General features: G+C 35.3%; 1 protein-coding gene across 2 annotated transcripts in view; it reads left to right on the top strand.

Moving 5' to 3' along the window:
* Nucleotides 1-14330, top strand: part of LOC138691700 (zinc finger protein 214-like) — a 70880-nt gene that overhangs the window by 40389 nt on the left and 16161 nt on the right. The window contains exons 1-2 of one of the 2 annotated variants that reach the window (XM_069813960.1): nt 3268-3562; nt 9500-9588. In XM_069813960.1, coding sequence (XP_069670061.1) covers nt 9505-9588 — 84 coding nt within the window. In that variant the 5' untranslated portion in view covers nt 3268-3562; nt 9500-9504. Of the gene's footprint in view, nt 1-3267; nt 3563-9499; nt 9589-14330 lie in introns of those variants that run through there. The other variant, XM_069813962.1, reaches the window with a different exon arrangement.

Raw genomic sequence — 14330 nt, 5'->3', positions numbered from 1 at the left:
ATGAGCAGACCAAGGTGTGGGGCTTCCCCGACCAATCCAGCTGTTCTGAAATGTCAGCATCAGGTGTTCATGCACATCGCGGAGAAAATGTGCTGGTGTGCCATCGTGCATGAACCACATATTTAGTTTCTGCTGATACGGCACATTCTCCAGCAAGGCAGGCAATATGTTAATAAGAAAGTCCTGAAAGTCTCTGTGGTAGCACGTATGGCCCTATTAATCTATCACCAAGAGCGCCTGCCCATATGTTGATTGAGAATCGGTCCTGATGCCTTGTTTCTTCAACTACATGGGAATTTTCATCAGTCTACACATGCTGATTACGAAAATTCACAACACCATCTCTGCTGAACCCCGCTCATATCCACAACCAGACCTTTGTTTTCAGTATTCCTTACGTTGTATCATTATTCCATGTCAAGGGTGTCAACTGTGGTATGATTATCTGGTAGTCTGCTCTATTGTAGGGCAGAGAAATTCATTGCCATAAATGGACGTCACATTGAGCACCTCCTATGAACAAGTGTTCATATCTCGGAAAGTATGTCATAGGACCCATGTTTATTAGACATTATTTTCCTGTTTTGATGCATGCTATTACCGCCTAAAATATTGGATACTTTTTTTAACATTTTGTATAGGACTCTTAATTTGTTTTTATATTCCTGATTTATTTACTTCCTGTCCCCCATACTGCTCAACAAAACACAGAGTACATTCACCATTCCACATATATAGCCCACTCCTGTACAGTAACGGTCAACGCGTCTGGCCGCGAAACCAAGTGGCCCGGGTTCGAATCTCGGTCGGGGCAATTTACTTGCTTAAGGTTTTTCTCCGGGGTTTTCCCTCAACCCAATACGAGCAAATGCTGGGTAACTTTCGGTGTTGGATCCCGGACTCATTTCACCGGCATTATCACTTTCATTTCATTCAGACGTAAATAACCTGAGATGTTGATACAGAGTTGTAAAATAACCCAATAAAATAAAAATTATATATATATATATATATATATATATATATATATATATATATATATATATGTGGAGGGTAGCTGTGAATATATTGAATAAGCAGTCACAGACAGCTCCAGCTTGGGGGTTGGGCGAAGGGCTAACAACCCTTCACCGTAAAAAACAGCTTGTTACGAATCCTTTAAATCCGAGACGTAGATGGGAAGATAATATTAAAATGGATTTGAGGGAGGTGGGATATGATGTTAGAGAATGGATTAATTTTGCTCAGGATAGGGACCAATGGCGGGCTTATGTGAGGGCGGCAATGAACCTTCAGGTTCCTTAAAAGCCAGTAAGTATATATATATATATATATATATATATATATATATATATATATATATATATATATATATATATATATATATATATATATATCCATAATTTAGCGCGTTCTAATGCAACTCATACAAACAAGTAATTAATTTACGCGCGAAATCAGCCATTAAACAGACGGAATCATGAGAAAAATGATGCATCACTGCTCACTAAAGTTGGAAGGCAACCGGCTTGTTCTAGTGATATGCAAGAAGTGATATGCTGACGCAGTGAATACTTGCACAGTGGTGTACACGGCGCAGTTTAGTGATACGTCAGTGACTATCTATCACTAAGTGATACCATGTAAATAAGGCTTAAGGCAGGTTCCATATAAAACACGACTCTTTCGACAATGACCATTATCTTTTCAAATACTTGTCTTGCAATATTAGATGTCTATCAATGTTCCCTATTTTATCCGGATAACAACTCAGTAGCTGGAACTGAAACCAGACACAGTCTTAATACACAAAGTGAGAAATTAATTCCATGACGACCCGTTTTTTTGTTGTTCCCTCAATCAAGGAACTGCTGAAAAGACTTTAGCAACATTTTTTTGTATTTTTAACATTAATAGACTAAGTTTCCATTGTGTTCTACAACAAATCAAGGTTTTCTCAAATTAACATAAGGAATAGCCCAAAAAGTTACTGAAAATATTTCAGTACAGTGGCGCGTGTTTAACTTCGTGAAACGAAAAAAATTTCAGCACTACCACTGATTTCTGGAGTAAAGTTTTCCAGTACAAAGAGGTATCAAATAAAAACCAGTTAAGAAAGAATTACTGTACCGAGTTCACGCCATCAGTGTTATGTCCTGCTTGGTGAAATTCAGAAGAGGATTCGAAGTATTATCATTAAACTAAAGTTAAAATAGGATGAGAATTTCATTCAATTTTGAAATTAGAGCTGCAGTAAGACGGAGTGGTGTATGTTATAATTTTGAATTGTCTTAATAAAATCATGTTAAATTAGGACAGTGAAAGCCTACAAAGCACCAACTGCAGGTGCTTCTACTTCAACTTCCGCACCTTTATCTGAAACTGAAAAAATATATATGGAGTAGCTCATTTTATAGCTTCGGTATTGAGTGTTTAATAATTGAATCGAAGAATACTAAAACATTCTAAGACACTTTTTTTTATGAAATGAAGTTAATGGAGGGAAGTCCAAAATATACTTTGTTTTCTTTTGGAACCTGTTTCCCTCCAGTTTCCTCAGAGATGCACATATTTTTGTTATATTGTTGCCACCAGTTCTTAAAATATGCCATTTCAGATGTTTCAACTTTCTCCACTATAATTAAACTTGAATATATATGGTAAGAATACACAGACTAAATTCAGGTTTAAGCTTGCTAAGTTCCCATTAAGTTAAGTATGCGTATATGAATTGTAAAAATAGTATTGAGCGTAGACTTAGGTCCAAGTTTGTTAAATTCATATTATTCTACATCTCATGTAATTAAATTTATTATATAATCATTGTAATGGATACTGCCACAAAAGAAAACATATTTATATGTACTGCTCTAGGTACAGCTATAGCTCATTAAGGGCCATTAAAAAAAAATGAGTACCAGCATAACATTGTTTTTTCAAAAGCTTAAAAGTGAACTAAGAGATTCTACAAGTCGGACATTTTAATTAGCTAATAACTAATTAAACTGTAGGGAAGAACAAACGCTTGCTCCACAATTTTATTGTAATTGGCATCTCAATAATATATATTTTTGTAATATATTTTTTTAATTGTCCTTCAAGTTCAAGACAGTTTTACTTAGTTTTCCAAAAATTAGGGAGCACTGACTTAGAGTGTGTTAATATTCTTCAATTCAAATATTAGACTATATCTTATCTGCGAAATATTTATTAATAAAATTAAGTGCAAAAATATCTATAGGAACGAAAATCTTATGGGTTTTAAAACATATTCGGTGAGTTTTTGTATGCGTGTAGTGGCTGTACCTCACGGCATCCTTGATCTCGTTTCTTGCTTTCAACGAATTATAAGTTACATCGTTGCTTGCTTTTCATTGTTGTCTAAATATGTAAATATAGTTTATTAATGTTGGTGTCAAGGGCGGAAACCGAAGAATTTAAATCCACTTTTAGTTTCGGAGTGGAAAAAGAAGTGGCCCATAGGAGCATAGCTGTATTCTCTTTGTTATATTATTACTGCAAGAAGGCTACCGAAAATTCATCACTCGACGTTTAAACACAGGTATAACTTAAGTACATTTATTATTCCGTGAACGTCAAATGTTATTGCAAGGTCTTCAAAATGATCTCAATTTTGAGATGAGGCGTGAGAACTCGAGAGAGGGAGGAGTCTGGAAGCAAAGTAGCTGGATGCAAGGTAATTGTGGTGGGTCAGAGGGGAAGGGTAGTATCCCTGTTTTGAAATTTGTCCTTTTTTTGTAAGTAAAACATTCCCAAATGCTTATATTAATGCGTCATTCTTTTATGATATGCATATGTGACTTTCATTCTGTTAATATTAGGTAGGCCTATACAGTGGCAACAACTTATATGGGCCCATAGGGCCCGAGCCCACCCAATAATTTGTCGTTTTATTATTATTATTATTATTATTATTATTATTATTATTATTATTATTAGGATAAATTTCAGAACACAGATTCCTTCCTCTCCCTCTTATTTCAAAATTCCAACCTTGTGCACACAAAATAAATTATTGGCAATGAAAAGTGCCTTTTCGTAAGCATGATGATGCGCATTCGACAAACGCAGACAAATCTGCTCTTTTAGTATTTTAATATATAATTGTCAGTGAGGAATCCGTAAACTGAAATTTTCCCAATATTATTATTATTATTATTATTATTATTATTATTATCTCATTTTAGGTGAATGATTTATTACAATCAGTGGAGACAGATTTTTAAATAGTACGTAAGTTAAAGTAAGGAAGCATTGTTGGGCCCTACAAAAAAGAAAAGCAACAATAAACAGTTTAACTCTTCTCCGTTGAGTATCGGTGCTTAGTAAATAAAAGAACGAAAGAATCAGTTGACTTTAATTTTAGTTTGCGCAAACGTTGCTGTGCGGTTAACTACTTAGTATGATTGTGATGTGTTTTTCTTGTGATGTTAATCAAGACCATAGATAAATTTTTAATTAAAAGAGCGCGGATAGATCCTACCCAACGTAAGTGGAAACCCAACGATATCGACAACCATTTAGTTCGATACAATGGATTTGAATTCCGTTCAAAAATCGACTGATGTACAAAGTTCGTCTTCACATATTTCAAAACTTTGTGATTCCGTTTTGTCTTGCGAAAGCGAAATAAAGGGTACTGGTAAGGGTAGAATTTACCAAAATTCATGGCAGGACTAACATCCGTGGATTTTGTACGATGAACACAAAAAGTGGTATCTTGTGAAGTGTGCAAGGACGCTAGTGATTAAAAAAAAAAAAAACATTAAATTTCTCGATCAAAGTAGTCCCTTGCTTCATTTCCTCCGGCTTTTCCAACTGGAAACATACCTTAAGAAAATTTAATTCCCTGAAATATCCCAGTGCCACAAAAATCGTGTTCCAAAGTACTCGGTGCAGAGTAGAGTAAATGTTGCAGCCAGTTTCAATCTTCAAAATTCTTGTGTTGCTTTACATAAACTATTTTCATCGATGTTATATTTATCAAAGCAAGGACTAGTAATCCGCGGGCATAAGGACAAAACAAATAATTTCCATCAGATTTTGAAATTACGATGTGAAGATTCCCTAGAACTCAGGCGATTTATTGATAGATTTACCTTTAGGTGGGTGTCACACGACCCGGAAAACGAAATGCTCGAAATCATGACATTGAAAGTGCTTCGTGCGTTGGTTAATGAAATTCAGGAAGTGGTTTTTTCGTCCTGCTTATGGATGAAACGAGTGACGTGGCGAAAACAGAGCAAGTGTCGATAAGTTTGCGTATTATTTCTAAAGGAACTAGAAATTCAAGGGCACTTCATCGGTTTCTATGAAACGTCAGCAATAGATGCGACTAATCTCTACAATATTATCACTGACACTTTATTAACACTAGGACTAAATAGGCTGTTCATAATTGTGGCGGACAACGATATGATGGTGCTGTGAATTTAAGTGGGAAATACAAAGGAGTACAGGCAAAGATTTTACAAGTAAATAAAAAGCTAGATATTTGCATTACTGTTTGCACTTATTGAATTTAGTGAAACAAGACAGTGTGAATCACATTACAACTTGCGGAAATGTGATCAGTAAGATCTAATAAATATGATAAGAAAGTCCCCAAAAAGGTTGAATTGGTTTAATTCTTCAAGAGATACAAATGCACATGGCTCAGAACAAAATTTAAGACTGTTCTGTCCAACACGATTCACTGTCAGGGCCCTTAGCTTAAAATCTCTGACAGATAACTATCAAGATGTTCATTCGTTCCTTTCAGATATTTCTGTAAATGATAAAAGTGATGCTGGCACTAAAGCTTCTGGTTACCTAAAACTACTTGAGTCATTTGAACATTTTGCTTATTTAAACATGATGACACAGGTATTTACCATCCTGGATGCAACAAATATAAAACTACAAAGTGTAAATCTTGATTTCCATGAAGCAAATTGTCTCATTCACAATTTGATAAAAACTTCCCAAACTTTTTGTGATAACTATGAAATGTTATGGGACAAAACTACAAGAAGAGCAAATGAGCTGGACATGTCAGAACCAAGGACCCCAAAGCAAAGGAAACTGTCTCGCCGCCTAGATGATCGTTAACACGCAAAGCATGAATTTACTGACGCAAGTAAATTCTTTGAACTTATAGATTATGTGACAGCATCCCTTAAAGAGTGTTTCCACGAAAGCAACATTTTAAATATAGTGTAAAACTTTATTATCGGAAAAGAGGACGATGTCAGGATTGTCAGGTGTTCTCGATGGCGACATACATGACTATGAAATCTTACGGTTGCAGAGAAATATGGTGTGTGATAATGCTGCGATGTTGTGTGTTGAATTAAGAAATTTTGGAGATTTAGTAAATTTCTGAAGTCACATGTTATTCGTGAAATGGTGCCTGAATTAATTAAATTTATACGCTTGACTTTAATTATGCCGGTTTTCACCACTACAGCTGAAAGCTCTTTCTCCGAGTTGAAAAGGCAAAAAACATTTCTGCGTTTAACAATGTACCAGAAGCGACTTAATCACATTGCTATTTTAAATATACACAAGGATAGCGCTGAAAATTTGGATTTAGAGGCTGTTTGTGGCGAGTTTATAGGAAGAAGTGCAGTGAAGAAAAACATATAGTGGCGAGTCCATATATGTATAGTTTTTAAATTTACAACTTAATCACAATCTTCTTATTCACAGGGTGAGCAGTGCCCACGACCACGGCCGTTCACCTAGTACGTCACTTCATCCGTCAGAGCGCTCTCAGACGTCACAGTATAGATAGCGCTATCAATCCCTTCATTTGTTCTTTCCAAATAACCCTATTGGCCGGTTCATTACGTCTCACGAGGATAGAGGGGGAGAGAGTTTACCTGTTTTAATGGAGATACACGGAGCGTCACTCGGGTTCCGGTACGCGGCAGATACACTTAACAAGACTTAGGCTCTCGTAGGCGGGAGATATACGGAAACAGTTGGCTCATATTCAAGCTCTCGTCCGCGGCAGAAACATTAACAAGACTTAGGATTTTGGTACGCGGCAGATATAGACAACGTGACTCGGGCTTTGTACGTGTGGGAGATAGATCAGTGGAGTAGTTAAATTGCGTCGTGTGTGTTTGGGATTTTAGTGGATTGTAGTTTGAAACATCGCTTGCTAGTGATACGTCTTGGGGGCAAGTTTTAGTATTTGCTTTGTGTAACATATTTGTGAGATATATATGTGTTTGAGGTAAATTGCTTTGGGGATTATGTAATGAGATTGATTTGAAACGTGAGTTCATCTTCCGAGATGGTTAGAGTGATAGAGCAGCGGTTACGGTCTCACATATTGTTTTAGTGTAATCCCTGCTCCATTTGATTATTGGTTTTCCTTCGCCGCTATTTTGTTATTATATGCGTCGAGTTTGTTGCTATTTAAATTATCGTTGAGATTGGAATTATCGTCCGTGTACTTATTACGTGTATCAGTCTCCATCCCTCTCTCTCCATTGGGTGTTCATTTTGTAAAGTGCAGAGATTTGTGTTAGTGCAATTTGCACAGTTTATGTGAGCAATATGTGCAGTGGGTAATGTATAGTGATCAGTCATGTAATGCCTTATGCTAGGTAGAGTTTCTCTCTTATTCAGTGTACATGTATTTATAGTTTGGTTACTGAGATTGAGTGGTATCTATGGTTGAATGGATCATGTATTAAGTTAAAGTGCTGGCTGGGTGTTTTGTTCAGATTCGTACTCAGATGGTTTATATATATATATATATATATATATATATATATATATATATATATATATATATATATATTTTTAGACAGTGGTTCATGAACATATGCTTAATAGGTTAGTCTCTGATTGTCGAGAGACGGCCATGTTAGATTGTTTCATCACTTATAAGTGTGTTGGCCTCAGCCTTGTGATACTTACATGATTTACATATCCTGGGGATATCATTTCAGATTAGTTTGTCCTATTTTCACTCACCCATTTCATATTTATTGTTATTTCATTTTCCATTTATGTCCATTGTTACTTATTATTGTTAATTGTATTTGTTTTACAAATTCACACTATTCATTTCTAAAAGTCTTCCACTGCGCACATCCAATCCTTCCAATGTGCCGTCCACCTGGCGAAAGCAGCCAATATAAGAAAGATATAGAGGAGAAGTGGTTGATCGTACCGCCGCCTCCACAAGGGCTACACAACTCTTTATCACGGTTTATTTAAGTTACTATCTGTATTCGATTATTTTTATCGACTTATCAAAAAGATTGTCTGATCTATAATTTTATTTTTATGTCATTCAATATTTTATATCATTGTTGTGAATAGACATACATCACGATTCATGTAAGGGAGAATTTGATATTTTATTGTAATTAAAAATTTTGAGCCCACCTAAAATTTTTCAAAAGTTGGCGCGACTGTAGGTAGACCTATATATTTGCATTTATTTTTAGTGTGCTTTCTCTTCTAGTATTGGCGAAGTAGTAGATGACCCATATTATTTGCTCGATAATTGTGTAAATGGGGAAATTGTAGACCTGCTTACACAGATCCATTATCAATTAAATTCTTCTTTTCTCCTCTAGACAGTGGTAGGCCTAAGAGTTCTAAAGTTTCCGAATTATTATATTGTATTCAGTACTTATATTTAGACACAAATTACGAAATCTCCTCTGTAATCATTCATCAAATTGTAGCTGAACAACCGTACTATGGGATGGCGCCACTATAATACAAACGTAAATAGTTTTTAAGTACATACTGTAATATTTACCATACGACAAAATAAATAGTCTCAGATGGAAGTAATTACAGTAATTTGAATGTTAATCACCATGTCATTCGAATTTATTTTTAAGGTAAATTCTGACACGTGAAAAGCTAAGGAAATTATGTGTAAAAGTGAATAATAGGCCTAGTTAAAGCATTATTTTAAAAGTAATATGTACTACTTGAATTTTGTTCTCATTGATCACAAAATATGAGTGGCATCCTGAAGAAGAGTACTATTATTCATTGATGTATGTGAATGCGCACACACGCGTATACACATATTCCGTCTGTTGATTCCATAGAGAAATGGGATCTGATTTTGTGCACGAGGAGTTTACGTAATCCAATTGATAGCGATTTACTCGCTAATATAAAGATGTCTTATGTTTTTGTCTATAGCATACATTTGTTCAGAACAAGTTCTGAATTCAGCAAAATATGTTACAACCGCTCTAAATAAGACTTTTCCAACATCTTATATCACAGTCTAGTATATAGTCATGAAGCTCAATACGTAGTAAATATGCATCCATAGATAGTTGCTAACCACTAGGATAGCTACTATCACCTCATTACAGACAATGCAAAATAGTACCTGCAGAGTCTATTGTTCCTAGTACCCTCATAAACTCAAGCTTCGTGACTGTATATACTTGAGTGTGCTTATATCCTGCAGATGAATGTCAATCTCTATAAATTTCTCTTTCAGTTGAGATGGATGTGATAAAGATGGAACCGGACATCCACTCATTGCCTATGCAATCAAATGATGCAGAAGAGAAGAAGCCCTTATCAGAGGTAAATTAAAATTGACTATTAGGTATCTGTTTTCTATGTTTGAAATGCATAACACTGTAAACTGTAACACAATAACTATACATCTCTCAATTTATAGTTAGCAAAGTGAATTTGGCCGATACTAACAAATGTCAAGTAAACAATTGCTTGTGCTGCACACCAACACGTCACAGTTTTCATTCTTGTATTAGTACACATAATATTTTGAGATTTGGCCAGATTTGCTGGTTTAAACTGTGCTTAAGTAAGCTTCAAACGAAATATACTCTTATAAATTATGCTAATTGGTAACCTGTTCTATAGACACCTATTTTAATGAATATAGCCTACTGTACGTTGGATGAGCCATTGGGAAGACAAAAGAAAAACATTGTAACATGATAACTATTGCAACTTATTTTCCAATAATCTGTAAATGTATTCCACAAAGATAGATGTTTTGTCCACATTAGACCTGAATGTACCACCATTGCATACACAACACTTTTCATGTCGTAAGGATTGTATCTATCTTGTGAGTTGTAACATCTCGGTGGTAGGTTTTGTAAGAGCTGAGCCAATCTTGATTTATTGATACTCAGTATTCCTAGGTCGCTGCACATACAAAACCTCAAACAAAGAAATTATTTGGTGTCAGGTCTGGAGTATTTGGACGTCATGTAATTGATCACCATAACCTCACTGTTTGATGTTGAATATTATTCACGAGGTGATGCGCAATCCTGCTGGACCACCATGCCCATGTTGTTTTCCTGTTGCATCTGTGGAATGAGACACAAATTTGATCTGCTTCTGGAAATCCACATATTGTAATGCCTGAACATGTTGTATGGGGCAGAGATAAAGTTTCAGGTAACTTTCACAAGTTGTGTATGGCATATCTATCTCTGCAGACGGTTGTATGAGACTCCTTGGGATTTTATGTCATAACAGCACTAACAGTAGCTTAGGTTTCGAGAACACGCATATGGCCACCAGAGTATGGCATAGAAAATAGATCAACTTCCTTCAGAATTATGGTATCATAACTTTATAAACTTCTAATTCAGAGCTTTCCGAACATGATATTCATGGTTAAAACGATGTTGAACATGTGTTACACTTTCAAAGTTTGTAAACCACAACACATTTCGCTAGTTGTCTTGCAGTAAATGTTTTGTTTTTTCACTCTTTGCTAAACGACAGTCTGACTTGTTTTGTACTTAAGAAAGTTGGTAGAAGACTCCGTATATTGACGTCATATTGGAACTGAAATAGCTCCTGTAGCACCTGACACTGTGCGTCACACGCCTAATTTCTCGTTATGAAGGGGTACCTGAAGAAGCAGATTAGATTTTTCAGCACTGCAGTGGGGTAAATGAAACCCCACTTCGCCTGAAAAGAAAATGATATTAGAATCAATTTTTCTGTCAAGCATTTTATTGAAAATCCATTCACAAAATCTAATGCTATATAGAACATCACCTGGTTTAAGTTCTTGCACCACTGTAGATTTTTAGGGTTTTAATTTAAGCAACTTCATAGCCCTTTGTACGGAACAATAAAAAATTCTCGTTTGCTGATAAAGACGGCTAAGAGATTTCTTATGGGAATTTTACAAGCATTGCCCACAGTCATCAAGAGTTTTTTGTATGAGCACTTCACGAAATTTATTAACTAATCTAATAATCACCCCACAACCTGCGACTGAACACCTGCGAAATTCTCTTGAATTAATCTCCTGGAAGCTCGAGACGATTCTGTACGGACATACCTAGAAATCGTACATAAACACCTGATGTGGACTAGAATAATTAGCCCTATTATTTGCCATTTCACTTCACTTCACGTGTTGCTTTCACTGAAATACAGAACAAACTGCATTGCGGGACCTTGAATAAACCAGATATTCCCACAGACCGCTCCCTTCCCGCCTGCACAAACATGTTGCTGAGGCTCTTCACACAGCTCCAATTCCAAGATACATGGATGACCCAGAATATTTATGTCTTGTTGAGGCTTATTGTGACATCTTACCTGAGTTGAAATTAATTGTTGAAGCGATTAAATGTGAAATAAAGACCAATGTGCAAGAATAAAGAAACTCCTATACAAGGATTATTTCATGAGTTATAACAGTGCTATGTATCTTTTCATATGATCCATCCTCATGGGGGAGAGAGTTCATCAGTGATTGTTAATGACAGCCATTTTCAGTTATTCTTCTGTGTCCGCGCCCTTCTTCAAACATATTCACAGCATACTAAGCATTAGATTTATAGTCCTCGACATCAGATCCTGCAGTTGAGATCTTCGTTTTTTTTCTTTCGTATGATAAATTTAATATGCTCCAAAATGGTGGGTGAGTTTATATCTGCAATACTTGCAACTTCTCTGACTTTCCTAGTGGTTATGTTGCATCTCGGTTTCCTCCACCAATTTCTGCTGGCTAGTGACTGATCTGTTAGGATTTTTCCTGAAAATAGTTACTGTACGGAATTAGAATTCTGTGTAATATTATGTAAATGTTTAATATAATTAAAAGAAACGGTTCCCATCAAGCAAATAACTGTCATATGATTTCCCCCATTTCGATGACCTTGTGACAGTAGATATTCTTCATAAATCCAGTGGCAGGAATTGCAGTGGCGTGAGAACAGATAATTTTCAAGTTCATTTCTTAGGAGACTTGTGGCTAATCCAATGCTACAAAACACTCGACAAGATAAGATCTCACATTATTATAACAAATTGCACCTGCAAAAATCCAGCATCAACATTAACGAGTGAACGAGATTCTAAATAGCATCCAGACTCACAGGATTCAATATCGAACTAATTTTTCCAAGACACACAAATACTGATCTAAAAATATTAATTTGATGTTCTAAAAACTAATGTGTATTTTCATTACCTTCACTCTTATTGAATTCTGAAAATTCTTTGGTTGTAATATGTGGAAGGTTACGAGTGCAGAGGTACTCTGAATTGTTTTCTAAGATTGTTCGATATGTCACCAGTGAATATCTTATCACTGGATTTTATAGTCTTTATGTAAGTCCCTTATTGTAGGTTGACCAGACATCTCCGATTTCCGGGGACTGTCCCAGTTTTGAATTGCTGTCCCCAGGGAGCAAATGTTCCCGCTTTTGTCCTCAAAAATTAATTTTGTCCCAAGAAGCTTTGATTTTGTTTCAGTGATATTTTACACAAATATTTAAAGATCGTGATAGAACTGCTGCGATTCATGCACATTTCTGAATGCTTCTCAGTATCAGACAGAACATCCAGTGAGCACAGTATGAGATATTCTGCACTCTTTGAGAAGAATATAGCATTTTTGTCTTTGGTCGCGTTGCACAGAAGCATTAGAATTGCCATAGCACCCATTTGTAAGTACCGGTAGTTCAAGAAATGAGAAATTTTGTAACAAACCAACAAGTGAAAGTGGTATGATTGTTTTCAACATTTAAAAAAAAAATAATAATAATAATTCTGTTTGAAAGTCTACTCAAAATAGTGTCATTAATCATGTGACTTCCAGTCAGTAATTCATCAGTTGAAATACTTTTCTCCACAATGAACTCAATCTGGACTGATGTAGGGGGACCAAACGTCCTTTTAATCTGTACATGTCCTCCTTTTAGGCCCTTGTCTCAGATTTAAAAAAAAATGAGATATCCTACTTTTTGTAACTTGTATGGCTGATATTTTGAAATTATCTGATTTGACGCATTTTTTCAAGTAATTTGCTTGTAGGTGGCAGCAGCAGCAACGGATTATACTCTTTGCCAACGATCTTTGCTTACAATTAATTAAGTTCACATTTTGTGTGGTCTTTTTATGTATTTTGATAATAATTGTAATTCCTTTGGGTTTCATATGTAGTTAAATGTAAAGTCATTTTATATTACTAAGTTTTATTATAAGTTTGCTGTAATAAAATAGATAATGACATAATTTTAAGTATAATATAGGTCTAAACCTAAATCTAAATAGATATTTTCTGTCCTCTTTAATAATAATTATAGTTCCCTTGACTTTATATGTAGCTAACAACAAAATCATTATTATCAAGTTTTATCATAATTATTTGGTAATATTATCATACTTTTAAGTATGATGTAAGCCTAAATCTGTACTGTAAATATTTTGTTAGAAAACAGATATTGACGTAATTTATACTTGTAATATTGGCCTAAGGCTAAATCTAAATACATATTTTCTGTCCTCTTTTTTCGAACAATGTCCTCCTTTTTGAAGCCTTGTGTCCTCTTTTCTATCGATATAGCTGACTATAGCTGGTCATCCTAGATTGATGAAAAGTAGGAAAAGAAAGTTGAACAGTTGTTAGGCCTACAAGTGAAAACAAACTTTCATTCCTCATTTGAAGAACTTGGTGTGAAGCTGTATGGGAATGAATAGATCTTTAAGGAGATACAGTCTTCAGACAAGTACTTGTAAAATGTGTGTGATAGAGTTCAGCAATATTATGTCGAAGACTTCCATGCATGCGTCAGTACTGAATTGACTTTTTAGTGGCTGTAATTATCTGTATATAGGAGTTACGTGTATTTATGCATTTAATTCAAAATGTTACGATACTTTGCAAATTTAGTGTGCAGAGTTCTATCATTGTATCTACTGTTACGTGTTTTTTCGGTAACATTTCACTGGAGAGAGTAACTAGGTAAGTGTGGTTTTTCTTGAAATTGCTGATGTCCCCTGCTGGACCGTAAAAAGTCTGGTCAATGTACTTATTG

The sequence above is a fragment of the Periplaneta americana genome, chromosome 16 (genome assembly GCF_040183065.1).
Source record: "Periplaneta americana isolate PAMFEO1 chromosome 16, P.americana_PAMFEO1_priV1, whole genome shotgun sequence".
Lineage (NCBI taxonomy): Eukaryota > Metazoa > Arthropoda > Insecta > Blattodea > Blattidae > Periplaneta > Periplaneta americana.
Note: the sequence above shows the minus strand (reverse complement) of the source record. Positions and strands in the feature narration are given on the sequence as shown.